The sequence below is a fragment of the Manacus candei genome, unplaced genomic scaffold (genome assembly GCF_025592945.1).
Source record: "Manacus candei isolate 608988 ecotype Guabito, Panama unplaced genomic scaffold, ASM2559294v1 h1tg000152l, whole genome shotgun sequence".
Taxonomy (NCBI): Eukaryota; Metazoa; Chordata; class Aves; order Passeriformes; family Pipridae; genus Manacus; species Manacus candei.
This window is the reverse complement of record NW_026138200.1, coordinates 714,122-739,430: the sequence shown is the minus strand read 5'-3', so window position 1 is coordinate 739,430 and position 25,309 is coordinate 714,122. Positions and strand designations below refer to the sequence as shown.

Genomic DNA, 25,309 nt, shown 5'->3' with positions numbered 1-25,309 from the left:
CTCAGACCTTCAGTTCTAGAGCAGTCCTCTATGAGATTTTTTTCAGGTTAGAGGAAGATAAGAACTACACATCCCTTTGGATTCCATTTCCATATGTCTCTAATCTCTTTTTCTTCTCAAGCTTTTCATGCCAACTTCTTTTAAAAAAACTTTACTCAAACTTTTGGGGTTTCAGGCCATGCTTCAGGCACATTCCAATTGTCTTCCAAAAGGTTTTCTATGCCCCTTCACATTTATTACATATCCAAAACCTTTTCAGTATTACTCATTAGACATTGCTTTATGCTTCTGTTTCTTCACATGCGTGGAGGCCATTCTGTACAACTGTGAAAAATCCTCCAAATGTTGCCTGTACCCATAGCATTATCAGCATTTTTCTTAAACAGAGAAAGGTGTTTTGGTGTTTTGAGTCAATGTTGATGTAGGTAAAGTCTTTCAGGGTTTTTTATAGCTTAATGGAAATCCCAACCCTTTTTTCTTCATGTGAGGAATCCACCTACTTGATATTCTTTACCTACTAAAAGATTTTATTATCTCAATGAGAAAATTTAATGTATTGTATTATCTGGCATGTTATTTTAATTTTAAATGTGTTTTTTAATCTGAAATCTTATTGTTGCTTTTTAAGTCCTTCCTCATTTTCTATCAGTGGTTTGGCTTTATGACTAACCAGGCCTTTTTTTTTGTCCCTTCTGTGAAATCGTTTTTTTCGTCTTGTTTCTCTAATGAAAATATTTCAGATATGCTTGTGGGTACAAAATCATATAGAACTTAGAGAAGCATTGGAAAAGTTGTCATACATAGTCTCTGGTGAAGATTTTGCAGTGTTAATTAATAAATTGTTCCTACAAATTAATTATGTTTTTAGAAAACGGATGCCTTTACATTTTTTCCGGATTTATTTAAGACAACCTTATATAGATGTTTTGAACTATGAATGTTTTTCATAGTTTTGTTCTTTTCCTTTTGAAGTAATGCAGGCATTTCTGTAAGTGATTGCCAGCCTTTTCATACTGTTGTGTCAACTACGTCAAGTGTTGCCTCCCACACTTGTGTTTGTGCAAAGAAGCGAGAAGTCAAGGAAGAAGTCCCTCCAGAGGAGAAATCAAACACATCAGAAACTGTCAGGCATATGCTCCAAGACGAAATGTTTAAGTTAATTCAGGTGAGAGCATCTCATTTTTTAAAATAATTTTCACAGTACAAACTGTGTTATTGAAAACAACAGACGTAATTATTGTTTTAGATGCATTCTCTGTGTGTGGTTGTTTTTGAAAGAGATTTCCAGTTCCATGTTAAGCACTGTTAAAAGTTATTTTAGACTTAACTCTTGGTTTTGACTCAAGAAAATGAGTTATGTGATAATAGAAGTTTGAGTGTATTTTAGTTTACATAAATCAGTGTGCTCTATTGCTATACATAAGGAAAAATTCTGGTGCTGTAACAGCTTCGCAGCTATACTAGGATTTAAGGTGTATTAGTACATTGAGCCAATTTTAAGTGACCTTACATTTACTAAAACTTCACAAAAAAGTGAAGGAATTTGTCTTGCTTTAGCATAACCTGACTGTCGCAGGTATTTATTGTATCTTAAAAGAAAGTCCAGTACAATAAACAATTATGTGAATTAAATTTTCAATTATACAAATTGAAACTTTGTGATGTTGTTTATTTTGACACCTGTTTTTACAGGATAATGAACAGCAATAACATAGTCTAGACATAGAATTTTTGCTAAGATTCCTGTTAAAGTTGTTAACAGTGTTAACTTTGTGTGTTTTCAGCTACAGCAGATCAACTTCATGAGTTTAATGCAAATGGTGCAGTCATCCTTTGGCAACATACCAAATGTGCAACAAATGTTGCAGCAGCATCAATCTGTTCACCTGGCTGGGAGCCAGCATGCACACACTGCCCAAGGCAATGGTTCTCCAAAAACACAGCTGCCCTCTCCAGAAAATAAAGGAAAACCTGGTCAAAAGAGCTCTGATTTTCATCAAAGGAATAGTGTAGAAGATGAAGGCAACAGTGGCCATGTAGAAGTATGTATATCAAAGTGTTGTTTATGAAGATAGTTCAGTATATCTGATATGTTATCTATCCTGTTGAATTAGGAAATATGTTTGTAGTGATTGGTGTAGACAAAACTATTTTTGTGCATATTTAGTGCATGGTTCCTATGTAAATGCTGGATTGTTTGCTTTTGTGATTTAGAGTCATCTGGATGTGAATGCCTCTTTAATTCTACTTGAAAGCAACAGCAAGGAAACAGGATTTATGTCACCATCCCAATATCAGCGTTCTTCAGGGCCTACTAAACCACTTCATCTCCTAGCTCCTTCCTCAAACATCCAGAAAACAGTGGGGTTTATTCCTATTGAAAAGAAAACAAGTTACTCAAGTGGATTTCCTTTGCTTAGGCTCGAATCAAGTTATTTCAAACCAGCATTTTTCCATCCAGTAGAAATGTCATCAGCTTCTGCCAGACCACCCCCAGTACCACGAGCAGCTTGGAGTTCATCAGATTCCTTATGGAACCATCAGTCATCATACACGCTAAGAAAGAGTAAGGCAAAAGAAGATTTCAGCAGGAGTAGATACGACCCTGAGATCCCAAGGCAAATGCACGAGGAAGAGAGGAGATGGGCAGAAAGAGTGCATAGGGGGCCTCCCAAACACCTGAACCTTGATCAATATGTAGGGCAGCAAGAAGTTTCACCTCAGCAGCAGTTCCTTGCAGATGTGAATATGTACAGAGCACCGATCACTCAGAACCCGGCTGGTATTCCACTGTTGCACTTGCATCTTAACGCCGTACCCAGAGTTCCACCAGCTGTAAAGCAACCAATCACTACTACTTTAATACCTGTTAAACGTGCAACAAAGGATACTGACTCCAGAGAAATACTACAGGATGCAGGAATATCACTACTTCAGGTTAATTTACCTCAAAAAAGGAAGGTACTGGATTTTAATAATACTTTTTTCTAAGTTGTAGTGGTTTTGCCATTTCATAATTTCTTATTCATCACAAATAAATTCATGTTTCCAGACTATGGAGTTTCAAGTGCTCAGCACAGCTACCAGGAGCAATCTAGAACTAGAGGTACCAGTTTATCTGCATGTCAATATGAGGCTGCAAGCCTGAAAGTGTTTTTAATGGCGTTAGATTGATTCCATGTTCCACAGTTCGTCACCATTCAGACCATTAGTAATGAATGCAAAGAATTTACTATCTAAAGTATTGGATAATATTTTATGGTAATGAGCAGTACTGTTTTTTTTTCAGAAATGGTAATAGAATTATTTACAGAAATAGAATGCAGTGATAAATCCTCTTTTGTAGTGCAGAAATAGGATGCTAAAAGGCTGAGTAAGAAAACCTTATCTTATGGATGCTGAGAACTTGATGTTTTGAAAAATGTTGTTTCTATTACACTCTTATAAGCTTGCACATTCCAGTTGAAAAGAGTGGAAATGTTTTTTCTTGAAAGGTATTTCTTCAGTCCTTGTCTACATTGCACCGTTCCTACCTTCATCCTGAACTACATGGATAGGAAATGCAAGTATTAGTGAAATATGTTCTGTGGAGAAAATTCCCATCTTTTAGTTTACTTTAAGAAAATAATTTACACATGTACATACTGGCAGAGGTCCTGGCCTGAGGCTGTTAATATTACATTTCCATTTTCTTTACAAATTGCTACAGGAGTTTTGTTTGTATAACCGAGATCCAAACTGGACCTACTTTTTTCATCCAATCTGATGGGTTCCCCTTTCTCTTTCTTCTCTTTTCTCTCTCTCTCTCTGAACCCTTTCAGGCACCAAAACTCATCCCATTTCAAGATCTCATTGCGTTTGAGCAACACCATCCGCATAATTCTGTGCTCAGCACTTCCTATGGACAAGACCAAACTGAACCTATCCAGTTACTAAAAACTAGTGTTGAACCATTTGAACTGAGAGATGTGCAGAAAAATAGAAAAAGGCAAGCCAGACTTTTAAAGTGGGAACTTCATTTTGAAAAACTAGCTGGTAACTTGTACCTTCTAGCTTTGAGATCAGAGGGATTGGATGTAATTCTCTTGGCTGAGAATAAAATACTGAATGTTAGTAAAAACACAGCAGAAGTATATCATTAAGGCACGAAGGGGTTTTTGCTGTTAGCAGACTGATAAGAAGAAGAGTCAAGGGGGAATTCTTACCATATTGCTATTTGTGTTTTAAAGTCTTGTTGTTACCTGACTGTTTGCTGTATACTGTTTATGAAATGCTTTGCAGTTACACACAATGAATCTTAATAGGCTGCTGTCTGTGCTGTATATTGTCACTGTTAGTAGTAATCTTCAGGAAAAAGAGGGTTACACTCTTTCAGTATAGTTCAATATTTAGGCTGGTTTTTAATACAGACAGTGATTAATTAGCAAAATTCCTGCTGAAGCAGTATTTTCTTTGTTAAGTATCTTATTATTTATGAAATTTGATTTATTTGTTGTTAATTGATTGCACAAGCAGTTAAAACAGTTTGTTTAAGCTACTTATATATCCTTGTTCAGTTCTCATAGAATGTTGGTAGAATGTTCTAGAATAGAACACTTGCTTTCTTCTGATTAGTTGTCTTATAATCTACTTATCACATATCGCAGAAGAATTGCAACTTTTTTATAAAATAATTAGAAAGCTTCTGTGATAACTGAAGTTTGTCTCACAGATTCTTTACAGGTATTTTGCAGAGTAATTATTAATTATACACAAAACATAGATGTGGATTGTTATGTAGTTTGTAATATTTAGTAAAAATAGCTTATTAGTCAATTAACAGATTTTAGTGTGATTGTTAATATTTTTATGAGTTGCTACAACAATTTTGTGTAGATTTCAGATCGGCAAGAATAGTGCTTTGAACTGATCTGTATGCAACAGTTCTGTTTATCTTTTCCATCTTTAATTCAGTGCACATCTTATTCTTTATCTGTAATTAACATGTTGACAGAAGAAAAAAGCGTAACAAGAAACAGCTACAAGAGAAGGAGGAGAAGAAGAAACCAACTGTGTCCTTCTGCCCAGAGGCTTCCATCATCTCTATTAGTGACACAGAAATGGTTGACGAATCAGAGACTGAGGTATAGAATAATATTTCTTTCTTTGCTTTTTTCCATTCAAGTATTAACAGAAATGAAAGAAGTGGAAAACTATAAACCAAAACAATAATGTACATCACTTTTAGGCTCTAGCCTAGAAACGGTATATATATATTTAATTCACAGACTTGCATTTTCTGTAAACAGTAGATTTATTTTTATGAAGTATTCTAAGATTGCTATTGTTTTTCCTGGAACATGAACTTGTCTGTTTTGATAGGATGTAAGTCTGTATGAACATTTATAATAAAAACATACAGAAATGTTAAAAAAAAATTACATTTAGCCTAGGACAAATGACCCAGGCATTTGTCATTTCACAAATGACAAATGACCCAGGCATTACTCTTTTCATGTGGGGCTATATGGATGACAGTGTAAAAGTAGGAATGGGAAGTATGAGATCTCAGTTCTGTCACAAACCAGAAACTGAGAAAATAAAGTCTTTATCAGGGTGGGTTTTGATTTATATACTTGTACTTTTCATTTGCCAGGGCCTTTTTGATACCTTTTGGGGATTATCCTTGCAAGTACCAGATTGCAAGCTAGAACACCACCAGATTTAAAGCTGGAACACTACTCAGAGCAGCAGACTCTGTTTCTGGTCCATACCACACCTTTGAGACTTCACTCCAGCACAGCAGCTGGAGACCCTCTCCAGACCAGGGAGATATTACTTAGGGTACAGCAGATATAGCATATACTCAAAGAGGAATAAAGAATTTGTGTTACTGCAGATCACCCTGAGGTACATATGAGGTTGTCACATAGCCAGTAATTCCACTGAGCTGAAATAGATCGGAAGAATTTAAAAAAGGAGTAAGAAAACAAAATTACAATGGTTTTTTTCCCCCAGTTATTACTCACACAAGGTATATTGGATAGTTAAACAGCATCAAAAAAGCCTTTAATCTGCATTGGAACTGTTTTTAAAGATGATTCCTTTTTTCCTTATATTAGGATCACAAAACAGAATCGGCATCTTACCCTCAAGATGGTTTGTTTGTTTCAATGGGCAAGTACAAGTCTTTTTAGTGCTTTGAGTGGTTAAATAACCAGAAAACCAAGGACCATAAGTTTGTTAGATTTCAAATGAAAACTCTGTGGTCATCAAGATGTTAAAAACTTGGATCATGTAGTCTGTGGGCAATACAGCTTAATGGCTTATGGTATCTTTCCCCAGACCTTTCAGGATGGACAACAGGTTTCCAAACTTTTTTAGGCATAGTGAGTTTTTAGGGGATTGGTGTGGAGAGACATGCAGGCAAATTTAAGGTCTTATATAAATTATCTGAAGACTCAGAATAGTTCTGAAAATTACAGAAGTATTTTAATTTTTTTCATAATGAGTGATAGTCTTGTGTTTTTATGGTTAAAAACAATTGAGTTAGTGAAATAACAACATAAGTATGTTGAATGAATTTCAGTAACTATGGTTTCATTATAACTATGGTTATGGTAACTATTACTTCCATTAACTATGGTTCTTGGTCATTTCTGTTCATGTGATTTATCAAAATAATGCTGTGAACAATGCTTTTTAATATTAAATTGTTTTCTTATTACAAAACAGATCTTACTCCAATTTTATTTGCCTGCATAGTCTAACTACACAGAACTTAAGGCTCTTTTAAAAGAGATTCAATGTTTACAATGCTTATAGCTTGCAACATTAAGACCATGCCTGTGGAAAGATTTGCTTCTTTCTAGTATTCAGCACAATATTCAGTCTTATCAGAGGACAAAATACAATCTATTCTCTAAATAATGGCTTGCAAACCTCTGTAAAACATCAATAAAGAAATTAAGGTATACACATCATAAATGTTTCCCCCCCCTTTTGGACTGTGAAGCAGACTTTTATGGTACAGCATACTAAAATACTGAATTTAAAAATCATATACCTAAACTGAACCTTGATTTTAATTCAGTGTAACATTGTAAGTCTCAATACAGTTGCATATTCACATCAAGTAGGTAGCATGAACTTTTCTGGGAATCATTCATGACATATGCTTAGAGAAAAGTTAAAAATATCTGTCAGGAATACAAAGAAAAAACTGTTCGAATCCATAGTTTTGAGTTAGTATCATTGCTTTCCAGGATGTCTAATTCTTGTGTTATTTGTAGACACCCGTTCTGCATTATTACATTTCAGACACAGTGGAGGAAGCAATTACTACTTCAGCAGATCTGCATTACATGGCTTCTGTAGGGAAAAAACCAGCAGAAACTCAAGATGCAAGTACAAATACTCATCCAAGTAAGTGCTATCTGTATGACTTACAGAAACCAGCTGCTTCTGGTGTTGCTTCTTTCTAGTTATTTTGTCAGTTTTCAAAATGCAATAAGATTGTAAAGGGAAAAACAGTTTTTTGTGCTCTGATTTTTTTGTTTCAAAAAGAATTAAACCAGAAGCCATTAGAATATAAATTACAAAGCAGTAGTTAAAATAATTATAATTAAAAATATCACTGATGCAATTATGTAAGTGTCCACATGCTTTTCGTAAATCAGTTCTGATGTGACTTTTTCTGAAATCTTCTAACTTCATTTGTGTTTATCTAAATGCTTTTTAGACAGTGTTTCACCCTGTGACTGAAATTGTTTCCCTGCCTCATCCACCACAACTTTTCCTTGATTGTGAGCTGTCAAATTAGAAATGTGCATTCAGATAATGCCATTAGTATCGTTACTTTCCTTACATTCATGCATTTTGATCTTGGTTGTTTTTTTTCCCAATCAAGTGCTCGAGTCGTATCAGGATCATGGAATCAGTGGTGGAAATGAGATTTCCGAAGTTCAAAAAAATGAGCCAGCCCAATCTGTTCCTGTGCCAGGTGTGGCTCCAGGCTCTCTCTACTTCATTTGTTGTTTGGGAAGTCTATAACAATATAGCAATTTTAACATGGGTTTTGTACATGGGGTAGCTTAATGCAGGGCATAGATAACATGGTAATTCATCTGATTTCTTGAAACCCAATACTAAATAGTTATAATACTATTTATGAAAAGTTTGGCTGGAATTTTTCATGAAGCAGTGTACCTATGCCTTTGCGTTCCTGTATGAGATTGTTTTGTGGATTTTATCTTGATTTTAGTGCCGCTTACTCTTGGGGTTTTGGTGTAATGTAGACCAAAAGAATTGACCAGTGGGATGTTAAAACAGATTACAGCTCTACATGAAACTGAGCTGCAGTAGCTCAGCTACTTATACAGTTGTTTCCTTGCATCTACTAGATACAGGTTATAATGTTCCAGTCCAAAGTAGGAATTTTATTCTCAATCAGTCATCTTTTGGATCAATTTGTAGAACAGAAAACAGAAGGTAACTGAATTTGAGCTAAAGAAGATAGATTTTGGGTTGGGTTTTCTCCCCCCGTATTAAAAATCCTTCATAAATTGAAGTATGTAGATTTCAGCACCTAAGTATTTTCCGTATGGTACCAAATGAGCATATTAATTTTTCCACTGTTTTAAAATTCAACTGTGTTTTTCCATTTGGAGATAATTTTACTACATGACATAACTTGTTTGCAAATAGCTTTATTAGAGGTCTTTCTGGCTGGGTAATATAATTTATTTGAATCAATTAAAGATGAATTTTTTTTTATTTTACTTAGCTGGGATAGACTTGGAAATTAGTAGCAATTTAGACTGCAGCTTAGTCAAAGCTTTTCTTGGCATCTAGAGAATGCAGAGTTGTTTCCAAATATTTAGTCTGAAGTTTTGTGGCTTTTGCTGTAAATATAATACTGATTATTATTATTTTCTCATAGAATCATCTCGTGCCCCTGCAATACTACCACCTGACATGTATTTAAACCTGAGATTTCCCACTGAAGTGGAAAAGAAACCTTTACCATCCTTTCAGTCAGATGCACCTGATTTGGTTAGTAATCTCATGTACATGTGTAATCCAATGTACATGTGATTAAAATACTGTTTGTGTTAATTAATTTGTGTTCTTTGTCTCCAGAACAAATCCTTTCAGCTTAAAGTTTTATGGTTAATAATGCACTGTAAACAATATATTCAAAACACATTCGGTATAATTCTTCATAATCTTGTTGTTGTTTAGCATGAACATGAATATATCAGTGTGATTGACATTGAAGACAGTGACATCCTTAGCAATTTGCCCATGATACCTGAGTCTGCAGAAGAGGTAGATGCTGCACAGCAAAATGAGAAGTTTGAAATTCCATCTACTGCAAAACTTCACCACACAGCAGCTTCTGTTACTAATGTAATTCCATGTGAGGCTCTTCAGAAGCAAGGTAAATCATTTTGTTTTCAAACCTGAAAAAAGCAAGACAGTTTTGTTATAATACTTCCACAGAAAATCTGCAGCTTTCCTCTCAATTAACCTCCTGCTTTTTTAGCATTAAACATCAACATTTGTACATTTGACTTCTTTTGTGATGATTCCTGGCTCCTAAAATCTATCCTTGTGTTCAGCACATCTGTGCCTGATTACCTGCAGTATTTACCTGCTTGCAGTTTATTCAATGATATTGGTGCATTCTTTTTTTTTTTTTATTTCAAGGTGACCATCAGAAGAATGCATCAAGCCAAGTGCAAAAGGAAGATAAGAAGTCAGATTCTGCTACAGATAGTGTAACTTGGAACATACTACATGAAGGTGACAGAACTCTTCCTTCCTCAGAGCTTCCATCCAAAGTAATTGGCAGAGAATACTTTTCCACAAAGCAGCAAGAAATGGATATGCAATTACAGACACTACAGAACATGATAGAAAATATGGAGCAGGATTTCAGAAATACCAAACTGGTGAGTTCTGACAGCTAACTCTCATTTTTTAAACAGTTTATTGTGTAATTTTTTGCAGCTGAAGTCAAAACTTACATTTCAGAACTATGTGTTCTCAAATCTGCTTAGTATCTATTGAGAGAGATTGAAAATAATATACAGTTCTTCTACATCTAGTGCTGAACCATGTTGGCTGACATGGTTACTTACAGTGGAAGAAATGCTGGCCAGAATGGCCAGTTTTAAACATCAGGAAACTTCTGACTTATGAAGACTACTGAAATATTTTAGTTTCTGTGGTTTTTAGATAAGATATTTTGGAAAACTTCATCTACTTTAAAAATAAAAACGTCATCAGTAGGAGTAAAACTGTTGTCGCAAATAATAGCGTTTATATGTATTTTTCTCAAAGTACGAATCCAGAAGATTGAACTTCTTAAATTAAGTTAATCTGCTTGAGCTACTTTGATTCCTGAATTATTTTTGTTTGTTTGTTTTGAAACAGGAAACTGCATTAAAATGTTTATAAGATTATGATGAAAAAAGTTTATTTAAAGTATATTTTGCATGAATATCTGTGGTGAAAGTCTCAGAAACACCTTGAAGAAAGTGTCATTACTTAGTTTTTGGGTTTCATTTACAGTTAGTGAAACTAATAGAAGACATTGAAATGGCTACTGATTCAGACCCTAGTGCTCGTCCTTCATTCTCTGAAGCTGCTGAAGTCATTGATGATGGTATGTGTTCAGTTAATAGAAAGATAACACATTTGCAATTGAATATTAAACTTGACTGACTTTTAATTACCACTGAAGTTTAATGCAATCTCATAAGTTGTCATTGAAATATAAACCAAAAATACCAGAGAGATAAATAAAATGAAAGGTTGCAAATCTGACTATTAGGCATATTGCTTTAATAAAAATGCATTTGAAAGTATCTATAAGCCTTGATATTTTCAAAAATCATAGAAGTTTAAAAAATATGTATTTCTATTGTAACATGAAATCAAAACATGCTGCTTGTAAGTGCTTTACTCACTGATGTCAAACAATATGAAATTTGTCCCCAGGATTTATTTTTTATGTATATGAAGTAAGTTTTTTTCCTGCATCTTTGGTGGCTATTCAGTTGTAATATCTGTATTTTATTAAAAGCTTACATCAGCTTAACTGTTTGTTAGAGCAGATGTATTGAATGATTTATTGCTTATGTAAGAAACAACTATATAGTACCTCCCTAATTGTAGCTACTGTACTGTGCCAAGAGCATTGTCTAATCTACTTATGGAGTTAACACAAGGCCAAGTGGTAGAACCAAATTATGGCTATATCTATATTCACAGCTGAAACAATATTTAAGATGTCCATTAACCTCACACAGAGCAACTCCTGGCTCAGTTCATGTGTGCAGGATTGGTACACACACCACAGCTCTGGAAGTGCCCTTTCAGAGAGGCACAGCTGACCCGAGTTCAGGTGGTTACAGGTTTGACAGATGAACTAAAGATGGCAGTAACAGGTATATATGAGTGATAGTTTTTGCGTTGAGATGATTTTCCATTGGCCTACATTGGTTACTGTATTATTTTTTCACAGAATCAGAACGTAATTTGAGAGGCATGATTTTTGAAGATGTTATAGATGATCAAAAGGAGGGCTTAAACTTGGAGCATCCTGTACCCAGTTATACTCCAGTGGAATTACACACTCCTGCCGCTGCAGCCTTGGCTTCTAACTTTCCCAGTGGCATGAAGTCACCTTCTGGTATAATTTTTATTATAGATTTTTCCCTTTTGCACCTTCTGAAAATAAGTAAAACTTTTCTTCCTGGTGTAATACTTTTTCATTGCTGTTATACAGGCTGTTACATAATGCCAATTAGCTTATTAAAGTCAGTCATCAGTCTTTCTGGATTGCATTGTTTAGAATGGCTTCACTAATCTGTGCTGATAAGGAGTTTGTGTTACATGGCGGAACAGTATCACTAAATTTTGAAAACAGTTCAACAGTGAATCATACTTACACTCAAATTCACTGTTGTTGGAAGAAAATACCTTTGGGTCTGCTTCTTAAACCCATCACTGTGCTGAATTGTATTTACTTAATTAAGTGAAGAGGGTGTGGTGTCACAACACTCAAAGCTTCCTCCAAAAGCTGTCTTTATCATCTCTGTCATCTTCCTATGTCTAGGGAGGTGAGATCTCAGTTAAATCCAGCCACATCAGCAAAATCAATTGGTTTATTTCACTATAAAGTAACTACTGTTTGTGTCCTAAAATATTACTTTATGAAGTCTCATTTCGTTTTGCAAACTGACAGCAAATTGATTTTTGCAATTAGGAAGACTGTGGTAGCATTGGAAGGAGGAGGAAAAAAAATCAATCTCTTGCTTGAGTTTAAAAATGTAATGTCTTATTTTCTGCATATTACCTGCATTGCTTGCAGTCAAGCTTCCAAAAATATTACATACTTTGTAAATGTGAACTTGCATTTGATAGCCACATTTGCAGCAGCCTGTCTTAGAAGGTGTTAAAACATGGTTCCTGTATCTGCATACAGCACAAGTCAGTCTCAAGTGGTATACACACCCAGATTAATTTTGAAAATAGTAATGCGGTTTTCTCTGTAAGTATAAACTTGTTACTTGCAAGCTGAGAAAGCTATAGGTGATACTAAGTTACAACTATAATTTTTTGAGGTGTAGAGTTTAGTTTAGGAGGGAAAGCAGTGCTCTTCCATCCAGGACATCCATACTGCTCTTCAGTTGCATCTCCTGAATTCCAAGCTCCTTCTGAGTTCCTGGCTTCTTCAAGTAAGTGTCAGTTGTTAATTTTCCATGAAACGCTGTATAATTAATTGGAACAGATAATTCCCAGTTAGTTGGTCATGGCAGAAGACTGACAACAGTGATATCATCATCGTAGCAAAACTATTCAAATCATCCAGGGATTTGTTAATTAGTGTTCTCTGAAGAATCTGTGCTAACCTGACAATCAATGACATGTTCTCTCACAGGCCATTAAGCCTATGTCCAATATGAGTTTATTTTTAATGTCAACATATTCAGGTTGATATATTTTTATATTTTATCTCACTGGCTGTTTAACGTATGTATGATTAGTTTGTGTACAATTGCAAGGATTTTATTAACAAGGATTGTTTCTGTTTCAGGCTCTCACATATGTAGAGATTTACATGATAGGTACGTATTTTGAGATTGGTTTTTTCGAAAATCTGTTTGTGAAAAAGGAGACTGTCAGGGTGAAGTCATCACTTCATAAAAATCAAGGCATTCATTTTCAAGCTAAATGGAATCCCTTCTGTTAACTAATTTCAGGCATTTTTTCTGATTTTTGTAGTGCCTGTTACATTTACTTTATGCAAAAGCCACAGGAGCATTCAAAGTTCTTTTATAATTGCAAGTAACAGAGCTGTTAATGTAGATGGTGCTCTTGTCTGTGTGTATTTGTTATTTCTCCTATTTACAAACCTCTCTTTCAAGGAAATACATGCAACTGCTGCTAGCAGTTGTCTACCAAGGCCAACTATCACCAGAAAGTTTTTAAGGTGTTACCATATGAAAAGTGTAAAGCAACAAACTGAAGATTTCAAAACTGGAATGAGCCTATGCATTAGATAAAATGGTGTGACATATGTATTTTTTACTGTTAGCTGCTGTTACTCTTCTGGATCCAGTTGAGCAGTAGAAAAGAGTAGCTGGCTTTTCTTTCTTCCTGATCGTTCTGCTCCATTACCCACCTTTATTGTTTTGCTTGAAGCATAGCAGTAAACTGAATGGTTTATCTTATTGTTCAAGTAATTTACTGGAACTCCTTGTTGTGACAGAAGTAATTAGGGAGTGATTACTTAAGCTGGAGGATGGGTGTGAGGCAGTAAACTTTAGCAGACAGGTGATTTTTTACCCAAAGGAGTAACTTGAAGCAACTATAGCTTGTAGTCATAAACTATGAGAGTTGTTTTTTCCTGGGAGCAACTGATAAAAAGACAGGAAAGAAATAGGCAGAATTCAGGTAAAACTATCCTCTCACTCACACTGATTCTTGCTCAGAAGATCACTGAGACTGGGGGTTCCCTAACCTGGTAGCATCCCATAACCTTATTTCAGCATGTGCAGCAATACAAACCCTGTGAGTGCTCCTGGCTTCCAACTCAGCCTCCTCTGGGCCAGCCTTGTTCACACACCCCAGTGGAGCTCAGGCATTTCAGCTCTGGATGGGGTCAGACTTCTGGATATATGTTGGCTCAAGTGTACTTGATGACAGCAAAGCTAAGGGGAGGGCTGACACCTTTTTAAGGTGGTACATCTACACACATGGTCTAGGTATTGCTTGTGTGCACACAGTAGAGATGTGGGGAAAGAAAATCCAGTCCAAAGGTTTTGTGTAAAACAACCTGAATATTCTCATTTTAAGCAGGGGAGGAAGGATTTTAGCTTGTTGTTCTCACAGTCCCGTTCTGCATTAAATTGGTAACATCTTTTTTCCTCTACCTAACTTCAAGCTCTTTAGAAGATCCCCTGCAAGTTACCAGTCGGAGTGGTTTTACTGACATTAATGATCCTGTAGTAGAAAGTTACATCCCTCTGCCGGAGCTGGGCTTTACAAAAATACAAGCTAAGAAAATCCCTAGGTAATACCATGGCTGTTTTTATTATGTGCTAGTTAAATCGTTTTAACCCTTGTTATTTTTCTCATAGCTCATACCCTGTAAATGATGGAAGCAAGTATGTGTTTGAGTTGATGTTAATGGGACTAGTATTAGAAGTGTTTAATAGCCACAAATTTACTGGCTTGTAAAACGTGCTTGTTGTTTTCTGTTAGTTTGGTTTACCAGGTGTAGGCTGGGGCAGAAATCTCTATATACAGCAGGCTCAGTTCAGCAAATGGACTGGGACCTTCTAAAACTGTTATGAAAGACAGAGTAGAAATTTGCTGTCAGTAGCACAGCAGATTCAGAAGCTTCTGGCCCAAAACTCCAGCTTGTTATTCTTCCCTTCCTGATTGAGGTTTCTAGACCTTCTGAGTGTCAGTTATAAAATCAGCTGTGTTCTCCCCTGAGAGAGGTAAAAGTGACAGCTGTTTCTTACTCCTGTTTGTGATCTGAACTGCTGACAAAACAAAAAAATACAGCTGTTAGGGATGCCAGTCCTATTGCACTGGTGCCACAGCTCACACCAGTTTAAGCTCCAGTCCTATTATCTGGATGTAGTTGACAACTGGCAGAAAAAATTTAGGAAACGTTTTGGAAATTACTTGTGTGCCAGGATTTTATGGACCAAAATTTTGCAGAAGAAAATTTCCCCTCTTGTTCATTACTTATGCTTCCAGCTGAGTCAGAATTTTAAAGGGTTAACAGTGTTTTTATTATATCATGTGTAGTTGCCACAGGTTGCAATTTACAGGATGTACTAGATTATTTCTTATTCACATCTGCTCTCAGGGTTCATGGTTTTGCTGCTGCACATTCTCAAAAAACAGAAAAGGAGAGGAAAGAGATACAAACATGGATGAAAAGAAAGCAAAAGGAAAGAATGAGAGAATATATGAAGAAACTGGAGGAACAAAGACAGAAAGAATGTAATCCATTCAACCTAAGAAAGAATGTGGTAAGAATAATGGGAACTTGAAGAGTAACTGTTACATGTTGTACAAGTGTTGATTATTCAGGTTAGATAAAGGCTGACAGTCATTTATTTTTTTTTTCTATTTTAATATTGGGGGTTTGTATGTAGAATTTTATTTTATTGGAGCTGGACATAGTTGTGTCAGTAGAGATCAGTGAGCAAATGCACCAGTGTTCTTCACAGGCTGCAGTGATGGCAATTGGCAATTGGTTGCAATTAGGACATACAATCTTTTAACTGTAATGGATACAGCTATAACAGCCACTGATGAAAGACACGTTTTGTCAGGGAGTGAGAGCTACAGCAGTTGCTAAGATGTGTTTACATTTTGTGTCATCTGTATGCCTCCCCAAAAGCCTCACTGGATTTAAAAAGCAGAGTTCAAATGCCAGCAATCCTTTAGGAACATGATTAGATACTGAGGGCAGCCATCACCCACACAGAAGTGTGTGCAATTATAAAGGGTTAGCAGTAAATACAAGTTTATAGCCTGATAAATCTCTTCTGATCCGCACTGTGCTGGAAATAACTGGGGGAGTGGGAAGTTACAAAAGCCATTCAGAAGTGATTTCCAAATCATTATTAATTCTTAAAACATGCATTTGTCATCTGGCTACCTTTAGGATCTGAAAAGACCCTGCTGAGTCAGGGGAAGCTCTGGGGTTATAGGACGTGAGACATTGTAACAGCAAATATATCCCTATACTTTTTACTTGTTAGTTGAATTCAGGGGATGCTGTAAATACTTCTAGGCAGCAGCTCTGCTGGTTTTAACTCCAAAGTAGCAAACATGTACCACACACAAGTTTCCTGTTACTAAATAATTCAATTGTATTCACTTTTAGAAAGAGTAACACATCTCATCTATTTGAAATACATTATTTCCCCTGGTTTCAAACAGCCCTTCGGAGTGGAGCTGGACTGCTTTTTTTGTACACCTGTAGAGAGAAGTGATTCAAGAAAAATAGGTCCTGCTTCTCTCCCTTTCCTGTGTTGCCAACCCATAAACATATACTTGATGCTTTTGTCATAGGCTTTTCTCCTGAAATCATTAGTGGAGGGATTCTCAGATTTTGGTAGGTGGTTTGGTATGGGTTTTGCTTTTTTTTCTTTAAGAAGAAAGCACTGAAAAATTCAAATTATACTCTAGCAAACACAGGCCAAAGTACAACCTTGACCTGTTTTTTAAATTAGTCATTATTAGGAACATAATTGATTTTTAGCAGACTTAAAGGCAAGGCCATTTGAAGCTTTGAACTTGAGAGTGAAAACATCTCTCTAGGAATGTTAATGTTTAGAGCACATGACTTATGGAAGATGTGACTGCAAGCTTTCAGTATACTTTTAGAGACTGGAAAGTTATAGAGACAATCTTGCCTGAATATTCTGGGAGGGCTGTATGCTTTCATACTGTTTTTCATTCTGAAGATGTCTTAAGCAGTAACTTTTAAGTCAAATAAGTACATTCTGAGAGTGAGAGTTTGGAATGAGAGCACAGTACATAGTAAGTTAATGAATATTATACTTTTTCTTACACAGCATTATAGTCCTACTTCAAAGGATATTAGAATGTTCCAGAACAGGAAAGAAGAAAAAGACAAGTAAGTTGCTATAAATACAACTTTTAATCTCCTTATTTATATATTAATCTTTCAGTGTTAAAAAAGAGGTAGTTTTAACTATCTTGTCTCTGAAACTTCAGATATCAATGATATGTCAAGATATTTCAACCAAAAGCATAAATAATTGATGTTTGTTTTGCCATTTAGGAAAATCCTGAAATGTTTCATCCTTTGACTGTATTTTTCACTTCCAAATTTCATTGTTTCTTTTTTTTTCCCCTATCACCGACTCATTCATTCTGTCAAACCCATTGGTAAGAAATTATTTAACTTTTTGGTAGTGATCTTAAAAGGTTTAGTACATCTTCTGTGAAACTGCAAAAAAAATGTTCTTTGTGTAGCCTTACGAGACTCACAAGCCAGCTGCAATGAAATGAGTGAAAGCATAAGGTAATGTATAATATTATTTCTCCATAGAGCCCTGTTATCTGAGCACCACAGAATGAGAATATCACAGGCACTTTCTCTGATGAATGAAATGTTATCTGAAACACCAGCACATGATCATAAAACTTTGTCCAGCACCAGATCACCTCAAGGGAACAGAAGAAGGCATATGGCATCTAGTAAAGGGTAACAGCTCTTAAGCATTAAACCTGCTCTTGTGTCTTGATGTCTTTACCACACTTGAAATTGTTATGTAGAGGAATGATAGGTGGTAGACAATAGTAAGTATTTAAGCTTTGTTGCTCTGTTTGCGTTTTTTCTTATTTTAGAGGGCATCTGAACAGTCCTGTTTTGTCAGAAAGGAGCAGAATTGCTGCCAAACCCAGCTTTGGTCAAAGATTACGCCGTGGCACCCCAGCTCTTGGTTTAACACAGTCCCAGGGTAAGAAAGAACTACTCCTTGATGAAAGCCCATGCTGAAGATGATCTTCAAGCTAATGCTGCATTTTTGTGAGGAAGGAACTTTAATACCTGTGTAGAAAATCAGTCTTAGAATCCTGGAAGTCTCCTGTTATGAGGCTGTTATAACTGTTTTGTCATTGACCTGTTAAATGATGAGAGTTACCTTTCCTTATCACCTCTCTTTAAATCCAAAGTAGTTTAAATTTCCATAGCAAGAGTGCTGGGTAATCCAGGAAGCAAAACTCATAGATGGAAATTTTTAAGCATCTTTGAATATGTTTGATCTGCATTTAAAAGAAGAAATGCTTTCTTTGGCTTTCCAGGAAATGCCTGTATGGCCCTACAGAAAAGTACTTCCAGAGGAAGACCGAGAAATGCTGCAAACTGTCCTGTTGATTCTAAACACTGTAAGTTTCATAGAGCAATGACATAGTGCAGTGCAGATACATAATACAGGGGAAAAGTAAGACACAGAGAACACATTTCAGAATGTGTTCTCTTCTTCAGAACGTGGAGATGACTGAGAGGGGACCTCATCAATGTCTATCAGTAGCTGAAGGGAGGGTTCCAAGAGAACAGAGCCAGGCTCTGCTCGGTGTTGCTAAGCAATAGGACAAGGGGCAATGGGCAGAAACTGGAGCACAGGAAGTTCCACCTGAATATGAGGAACAACTTCTTTACTGCAAGCGCTGGAACAGGTTGCCCAGAGAGGTTGTGGAGTCTCCCTCACTGGAAATATTCAAGAACCATCCGGACACAATCCTGTGCCATGTGCTGTGGGGTGGCCCTGCTTGAGCAGGGAGGTTGGACTGGATGACCCACTGTGGTCCCTTCCAACCTTACTCACGCTGTGATTCTGTGAATACATCCTGCCTCAGATACAGCATTAGTTTGGAAGAATAAAAATCATCATTTTCTCCCCTCGTAAAAATCCTTTAAGTAAAATGTTGTGAAATATTTAATCAGTCACCTCTGTTTACCTTCTGAATGGTTTTAGCCAGGTGGTAGTTTCAAGATCTGAAAAAATGTGCTAGATTTCAGTGAATTCCTGAAACACACATTATGAAATCATGAGAGACAGAAGCCTTGAGTGTTTCGTTTAGTTGAAACCTGCAAAGAGAAAGTTAATTAGAAGACCAGGACACAAGTATTGTGCCTCTTCCCTGCCTTTCTATTCTGCTTACTCTTTAAGATCTTTAAAATAGAAATTGTCTTTATTAACCACCTGTAAAGTATCTAGAAAAGATATGATTTTTTCATAATGTTATTGTGGAAAAATTTGTGACCGAACAAAAAAATCCTTTTGGATTTTAGTGGTACTTTTTGCCATGCCTATCTTTGTAGGTCTGGATCCACAAAAGTTTCCTCTCATAAATATTCCCTCCTAATCAAAACCTTTAACAGATATAGAACTTGTTAACAGCAGCAGAATTTCTGATCAGACAGAAAAAGAGTGAGGAGAGAATCAACCTAAAACTTAGGAAATACTGTGGGTCGATTGCATTCTGCCTTACACCAGAATTATACTAGTGGCATAATTGGATAGCCAAATGTCAGTGTATTTGAGTTGGCAATGCAGGAAATTGAGAGAAGCAATAGTAAGCAGAAAGGACACTGTTCCTGAATCACTCTACACATGGAAAGTAATTTTCCTCCTCCTTTCCATACATTCTCTTTTTAAACTCTGTATACAGATTGATCTTTTTCTGATTTCCTGGCACCTTCTGTATCTGTTTCTCCAATATACCCCATCACTGCTAAGCATTTCATTAAAGTTTCATGTCTTCTAAGAGGCACAATCCAGGATTTGTTTAGTTTAGTCCTCTGTCAAATAATGAAGCAATGTCCCTTTTTTGGGGGACTGCGCTGTAGAACCTGGATGCTCTAGACACTGTACATGGTCCTGTTCCACTTTGTGTTCTGCCCTGGGAAGATAGTTCAGAGCACGAGGCTGGAAGGGACCAGCAGCCTTTTCTCACCATCACCCCACATCAGCTCAAGATAGCAGGGCATGCTGTTTTCACATGGATTTACTCACAGCTTTCAGTTCTTAGAACTTGCAGATTCTATTCTTGGAGAAGTTTAAAGAGATTTAGAAGAAAACAGCAAGAAGCGTTACAATGCTGTGGTTGGCCTGTTTTCTCCTCAGCTGCCGAGTATGGAGTCAGCAGAACCTCAAAACAAAAGCCCCCACAAGTTACCACTGCAGTTCAGACAGAAGATATTGATCAAGAGAGTGATCGAGACATAGGAAGTCCTTGGACTGTGCCTGATGATATCCAAAGAATACTTCAAGATGCTCATGACTCCATGTTTCAGGTAGAATTTCTAGTTGTACTAGGAACTATTTGGTACTTGGAATTTAACACTTTCTTTGCTTCTGCTTTATTTAAAATGTGGTTCTCTGTTTTAAATATGTGTATGGGATAGATGCAGGACATAAATGACGGTGCTTCAACTGAAGTACCTTTTGCCTTTACAAGCAAAGTCATTCTTGTGAGCCTTGAAATTGAACGTTCTTTTTAACAACCGCATAGTTACACTGTCCAGGTAACAGACACTGGTTGGAGTGCATAAGCAGGAAAACAAATTGCATTTGTTGCAGAATAATCACATAACTTGATTAGGACATGTTTGAAAAGCGTGGGATTGTTTCTACTGTCCCTGAAAGATGCACTTTTCAGCTCATGTTCTCTCCCTCCCACAGGCCCCTGCAGGGTATGACATGAGTTTCTCTCCTCTGGGCAGTGGCAACACCGACAGTGTTTCTGAAAGCACGGGAAGTATCCTCAGCAAGCTGGACTGGAATGCAGTTGAGGCCTTGATAGCAGAGGTGGAAGATAAGTGAAAATTTCCCAGCCACTGTGCACTTCCAAACAGTTGCCAGTGTTTGGTTTCAGTAAAAACAATAATTGTTCTACTTAAAACAGAACAAGTCTTGCATTGCCTTCCTTCTTAAGCAGCATGGAAACTCTCACTGCTTTCCATCTTGCCTCGGTGAAATTCAATTCCTTAATGTGTAGTTTTCTTTCTATATTTCTTCAGGTCAAGAAGAACTAAATATAGTTGGTAAAAGGAGACAAACAGTCTTAAACAGATCCAGGTCAGCTACTTTATGTAGAAACGTTCATGCGTACAAAAAATGTTATTCTATTTTAAGAGTACTTGCACAACTGTTTTACCTTTGTATTTAATATTTAACATCATTCTGAAGTTATTTTTGTAACATGATGGTTGTGATAAACTGATTTAATAAAAGTGAATTTACTAGTTTCTGCCGTAAATTATTTACACATGGAGCAGTTCCACTGCTGTGTACCACTAGGACTGTATGTGTGCACATGCACTACCCTCATATTTCAAACCTAGCTTACTTGTGCAGTAGTTTAGAGAAATCTTAGAAGAATTTGAATGACTGAAAGAGGTACAAATAGGCAGCAATAAATGAAATACAGTTTTGTTAGGAAACTCAGACAGCAATATAAGACACAAAGGACTGAGTTAAAGAGCAATATCACTGTTCATCCATCTATATGATGCTGCTTTTTTAGAGCTCCTCTAGCAGCCTCCAGAGATCTATGGGAAAATTTCCCATATGTTCAGTGACCATCAAGTAGTTGTGGTAGTCTGAACAGATGCAGTTGTGGTGACTCTTTCCCACCAGCAGTAGTTTTTACTTTTGTAGTGAAGAAATCTGAATTTTTCATGGAAGTCAAAAGTGTGTTAATTTCCAATTACTGTCATTGAGAACTGTAATAGTTAAAAAAAAAAATAAAAATTTCATATTTCCACGTGAAGCTGCATCTTGGCAAACGTCAAAAATAAGGTTCAGAGAAAGGCTGTTACAGTATTACACACACATACCAGGATAGATTTGACAGTTGACTGGCCACATTTTATTATCAGTCCTCAGAATCTGCATCAGCTTCTCTCACAGGAGTGACCAGACTGGAAAACTCTGTCTTGGGTGGGACTATCTCCAAATGGAAAGGGTCAGTACCTTCCAAGAGTCAGTCCAAAGCATGAAACTGTGACTTTTACTCCAAGTCTTTCTCCAGAGTGGCAGCAAAAAAATCATCAGGAAGTAACTGTGAAAAATATTGTTTTGTCCAAGTATGAAAGTCTCCTTATGACCACAGCCAGCCATGAGGAGGAAGAGAAAGCGATAAGTTCATTTCATTTTAACACTGGGGAAGGAAATACTTCAGGTGCCTCCCTATCCAAAGCATCACAGATCACTGAAACAAGAGCAGAGAGGCAGCCCAAAAACTTCCCAGTCAGAATGTCAGTGCTAAACTCGTGCTTTGCCTGAGATATGATGGCAGCAGGTGCAGTAAAACCCCTTGCTAGGGTTGGGTGCTGTAGAAACCAAAGACAAAGACAAAGGTTGCTGGGAACTGCCGCCAGGGCAGTGGGCACTGGGATGTGTTGCTTGGATCAGGTGCCATGGGAGTCATCAGAAGATCCTGTTGCTGAGATGTCTCCCAGAAGGACCCACTGTCAGAGCCAGTGCCGTGGCAGCCTGTGCTGAGCTCTGTTGCTGTGGGCAGTGCCATGGCAGAATTTCCTCTTGCTGAGTTTGGGTACCACGACCACCATCACTAAACTGTGTTGCAGAGGTAGGATGCCTTGGCAACCAGACACTGAGATATGTTGCTAGGGAGCAGTGCCATGGCAACCAGCACTGAGCCCCAGTGCTCAGGGATGGTGCCATGATAACCATCCTATAAACCTGTTGTTAGGGTTGAGTTGCAGAGCAGCTTTCCCTGAGACCCCCTTGCTATATGGCCAGGTGCCATGGCAACCATCCTTAATACCTGTTGCAAGGATAGAACGCCATGGCAACCATCAAAAGGATTTGTTGATATTGTCAGTTGTCCTTGCAACCCTCCTGAGGTCCATTTCCCAAGGTCCACCTCTGTGGAGCAAGAGATGCTGCAGCAGGATGTAGAGGAGGCTGTGCCCAGGGCTTCACTCCCAGGCAGCTGGTGAGCCCTGAGGAGAAAGGCCAGTAGCACCGAGGACCATCCACCCCCACAAGGAGCCACTCTACCACCACTGACACTGGGAGGGGCCTCAGGGCCAGGCCAGACCGGCAGCCAGGACTCAGGATAGTCCCTGAGAGGTCTTGGACCCCTAAATTTAATTGTTGTGCAGTGTGGATGGCATTGGTATCCCCACCCTTTCCCTGGTGCTAAACCCAGTGATTCCTCATGGCTGCAGCCAAAAGGCTCTGCACTGAAGTAAGCTATGAAACATCAGCTAAAGAAAGATGAATGCATCAATTAGTTAAGAAAAGACATATGGAAATACAGAGTAGAGAAATGTGGAAAATAGAATATATATAATGTCATGCATACTTAGAATAACCCAATAAAAAATAAGAAATGGAGGAAAAGTATTTTAGAAAGAAGGGTTGATTTTTGGAACAGCTCAAGTCAAACAAGCTATAGCAACTTTCATTTTCCTAAAGCACAGTTATGCTTTTTTGGGGTCTCACCCAATAAAACCCTAACTTCCTTTAGCAGTCTAGTAGTGCGACATTTCCATCTGAAAGATATTGAAATTTCACAATTAAACATGCTTATGTTTGATGTTTGGCTTCTTTAGTGTTTTCAGCTTTACAAACCCAAAAGCAACTTATTTCAGGAAAAAACTTTCTTGCAGGAAATTAAAAAAAAAAACAGAACCAAAACCAACCAACCAAACGAAAACCAACCCCACAAACCATACCCTAAAAAGAGATATTGAAGACAACACCCACCATCAACCTAATAATCCCAAGGAAATACAAGAATTAAAATAAGATGAAAAAGACCAAGCTACAAAAATAAGAACATACCACGTCAATAGTTTTTGTTCTTTAATATGAATCTTTATGATTAAGGGACTCAGAGAGTAATAAAGAAATTGCTGTTTACCACTGGCTGACATTAGTTATGCACCTTCAGCAGAACTGTGTCTCTAAGCCAGAGCTCTGGCTATTTAAACTGAGACTACTAAAAAGATGTAAAACTGTGAAAACAGAGTTGAACATACACAGGGCTGGCCTTTATGTTTTAGTTTCAAAACCAGTGGCCAGTAAAGAAGGAGAAATAGGTATTTTCAAGGGGAACCTACAAGGGAAGGTGGTTGACTTTCAGGCTCCTTAGCTCCTCAACCTCAGGCTCACACCTTCTGAAGGTGGAAGAGAGTGTCTTCAGCTGTGGAACAAGAAATTGTGTGTGGCACTGGAACATGTACAGAAGCTAAATCTGCACTATGATTTGTAAAATTTTGTAAGAAAAAGGAACAAAACTCCACCAGTACCTACTATCCAAACAATAAATACAACCCTGAAACTTGCCTTTAAAGTCACACTGTGAGCTTCAGGTAAGACAGAAGAGGTAAGGCACCAAAAGACTACCCTGATTCTCAACTGGAAATTTTTAAAACACACTGAAGTAATGGAAAGTTTTTTTCTTTTTCTGATGTAGAGAGACAGAACAAATAGATGGAAGGAAAGCTCAGAAACTACACAAATTTGAAAAGGGCCTGCTCAGAGAAATACATGCCTTGTTATGACCAACTGGGTGCACCCTCCTAAAAATCCGTGGTGTGACATTTAAGGAGGTGGCCTGAGTGGGTTTCTCAGTCAACACCTAAAAATCAAAGGTAGGAAAAATTTACACTAATCATGGAGGATCCTATAATCATTGGTTGCCCAAAGAGAAGAAGTAAGTGTGTAGAAGCCTGTACATGGTTGGTCTGGAAAGTTTGGTCAAGATGGCTTGAAGGCTGAACACAGACTTTGTAACAACTTCTGCACCAATTATTTCATGTGGATGTCAATACAAAGGGGAGGAAAGGAGTCCTCTCTCTGGCAACAGCAGTACTTTTGGACAGCAAATGAAAAGAATTGATGAGGAGTGATCCAAAACATAGAACTTGAATCTGACTTGCAGGTTTGTATTGTGGAGATGAAACAGTAACATTCAGAACTGCAGTGATGCATCACACAGGAGGTGTTTCAGGCTGACCTTGAATCTGAAAGTCCATCTCCACATGGGACTGTTCAAAATAAAAAAGCTCCATAAACACGACACAAATGGCTCTCCTCAAGGAATCATTACACTGTTTGCCTGTGCACACAGAATACATTTAGTCTAAGAAGGAAATGCAAAGCCACTGAATGTCTCCCTCCACATATGTATTTCTGGCTTACAGGCACTTAAGTGCAGTTAAGCAATATTTTTGTACAACCATAAATCCTGAGAACAAAATACGCAAAATAAAGAG

General features: G+C 37.2%; 1 protein-coding gene across 7 annotated transcripts in view; it reads left to right on the top strand.

Annotated features, from left to right (window-relative positions):
• CPLANE1 (ciliogenesis and planar polarity effector complex subunit 1) overlaps window positions 1-22,019 on the top strand; it is a 56,180-nt gene extending 34,161 nt beyond the window's left edge. For 2 of the 7 annotated variants that reach the window (XM_051772289.1, XM_051772288.1), the window contains exons 33-55: window positions 973-1,165; window positions 1,785-2,042; window positions 2,215-2,961; window positions 3,822-3,988; window positions 4,994-5,123; window positions 6,102-6,156; window positions 7,300-7,404; window positions 7,889-7,981; window positions 8,921-9,033; window positions 9,223-9,421; window positions 9,691-9,935; window positions 10,558-10,651; window positions 11,513-11,680; window positions 12,615-12,728; window positions 13,088-13,118; window positions 14,438-14,566; window positions 15,377-15,542; window positions 17,100-17,161; window positions 17,600-17,755; window positions 17,899-18,011; window positions 18,355-18,438; window positions 20,181-20,350; window positions 20,739-22,018. In XM_051772289.1, coding sequence (XP_051628249.1) covers window positions 973-1,165; window positions 1,785-2,042; window positions 2,215-2,961; window positions 3,822-3,988; window positions 4,994-5,123; window positions 6,102-6,156; window positions 7,300-7,404; window positions 7,889-7,981; window positions 8,921-9,033; window positions 9,223-9,421; window positions 9,691-9,935; window positions 10,558-10,651; window positions 11,513-11,680; window positions 12,615-12,728; window positions 13,088-13,118; window positions 14,438-14,566; window positions 15,377-15,542; window positions 17,100-17,161; window positions 17,600-17,755; window positions 17,899-18,011; window positions 18,355-18,438; window positions 20,181-20,350; window positions 20,739-20,879 — 3,733 coding nt within the window. In that variant the 3' untranslated portion in view covers window positions 20,880-22,018. Of the gene's footprint in view, window positions 1-972; window positions 1,166-1,784; window positions 2,043-2,214; window positions 2,962-3,821; window positions 3,989-4,993; window positions 5,124-6,101; window positions 6,157-7,299; window positions 7,405-7,888; window positions 7,982-8,920; window positions 9,034-9,222; window positions 9,422-9,690; window positions 9,936-10,557; window positions 10,652-11,512; window positions 11,681-12,614; window positions 12,729-13,087; window positions 13,119-14,437; window positions 14,567-15,376; window positions 15,543-17,099; window positions 17,162-17,599; window positions 17,756-17,898; window positions 18,012-18,354; window positions 18,439-20,180; window positions 20,351-20,738 lie in introns of all 7 variants that reach the window. The other 5 variants (XM_051772290.1, XM_051772287.1, XM_051772292.1 and 2 more) reach the window with 5 other exon arrangements.
• The last annotated feature ends 3,290 nt before the right edge of the window (window positions 22,020-25,309 follow it).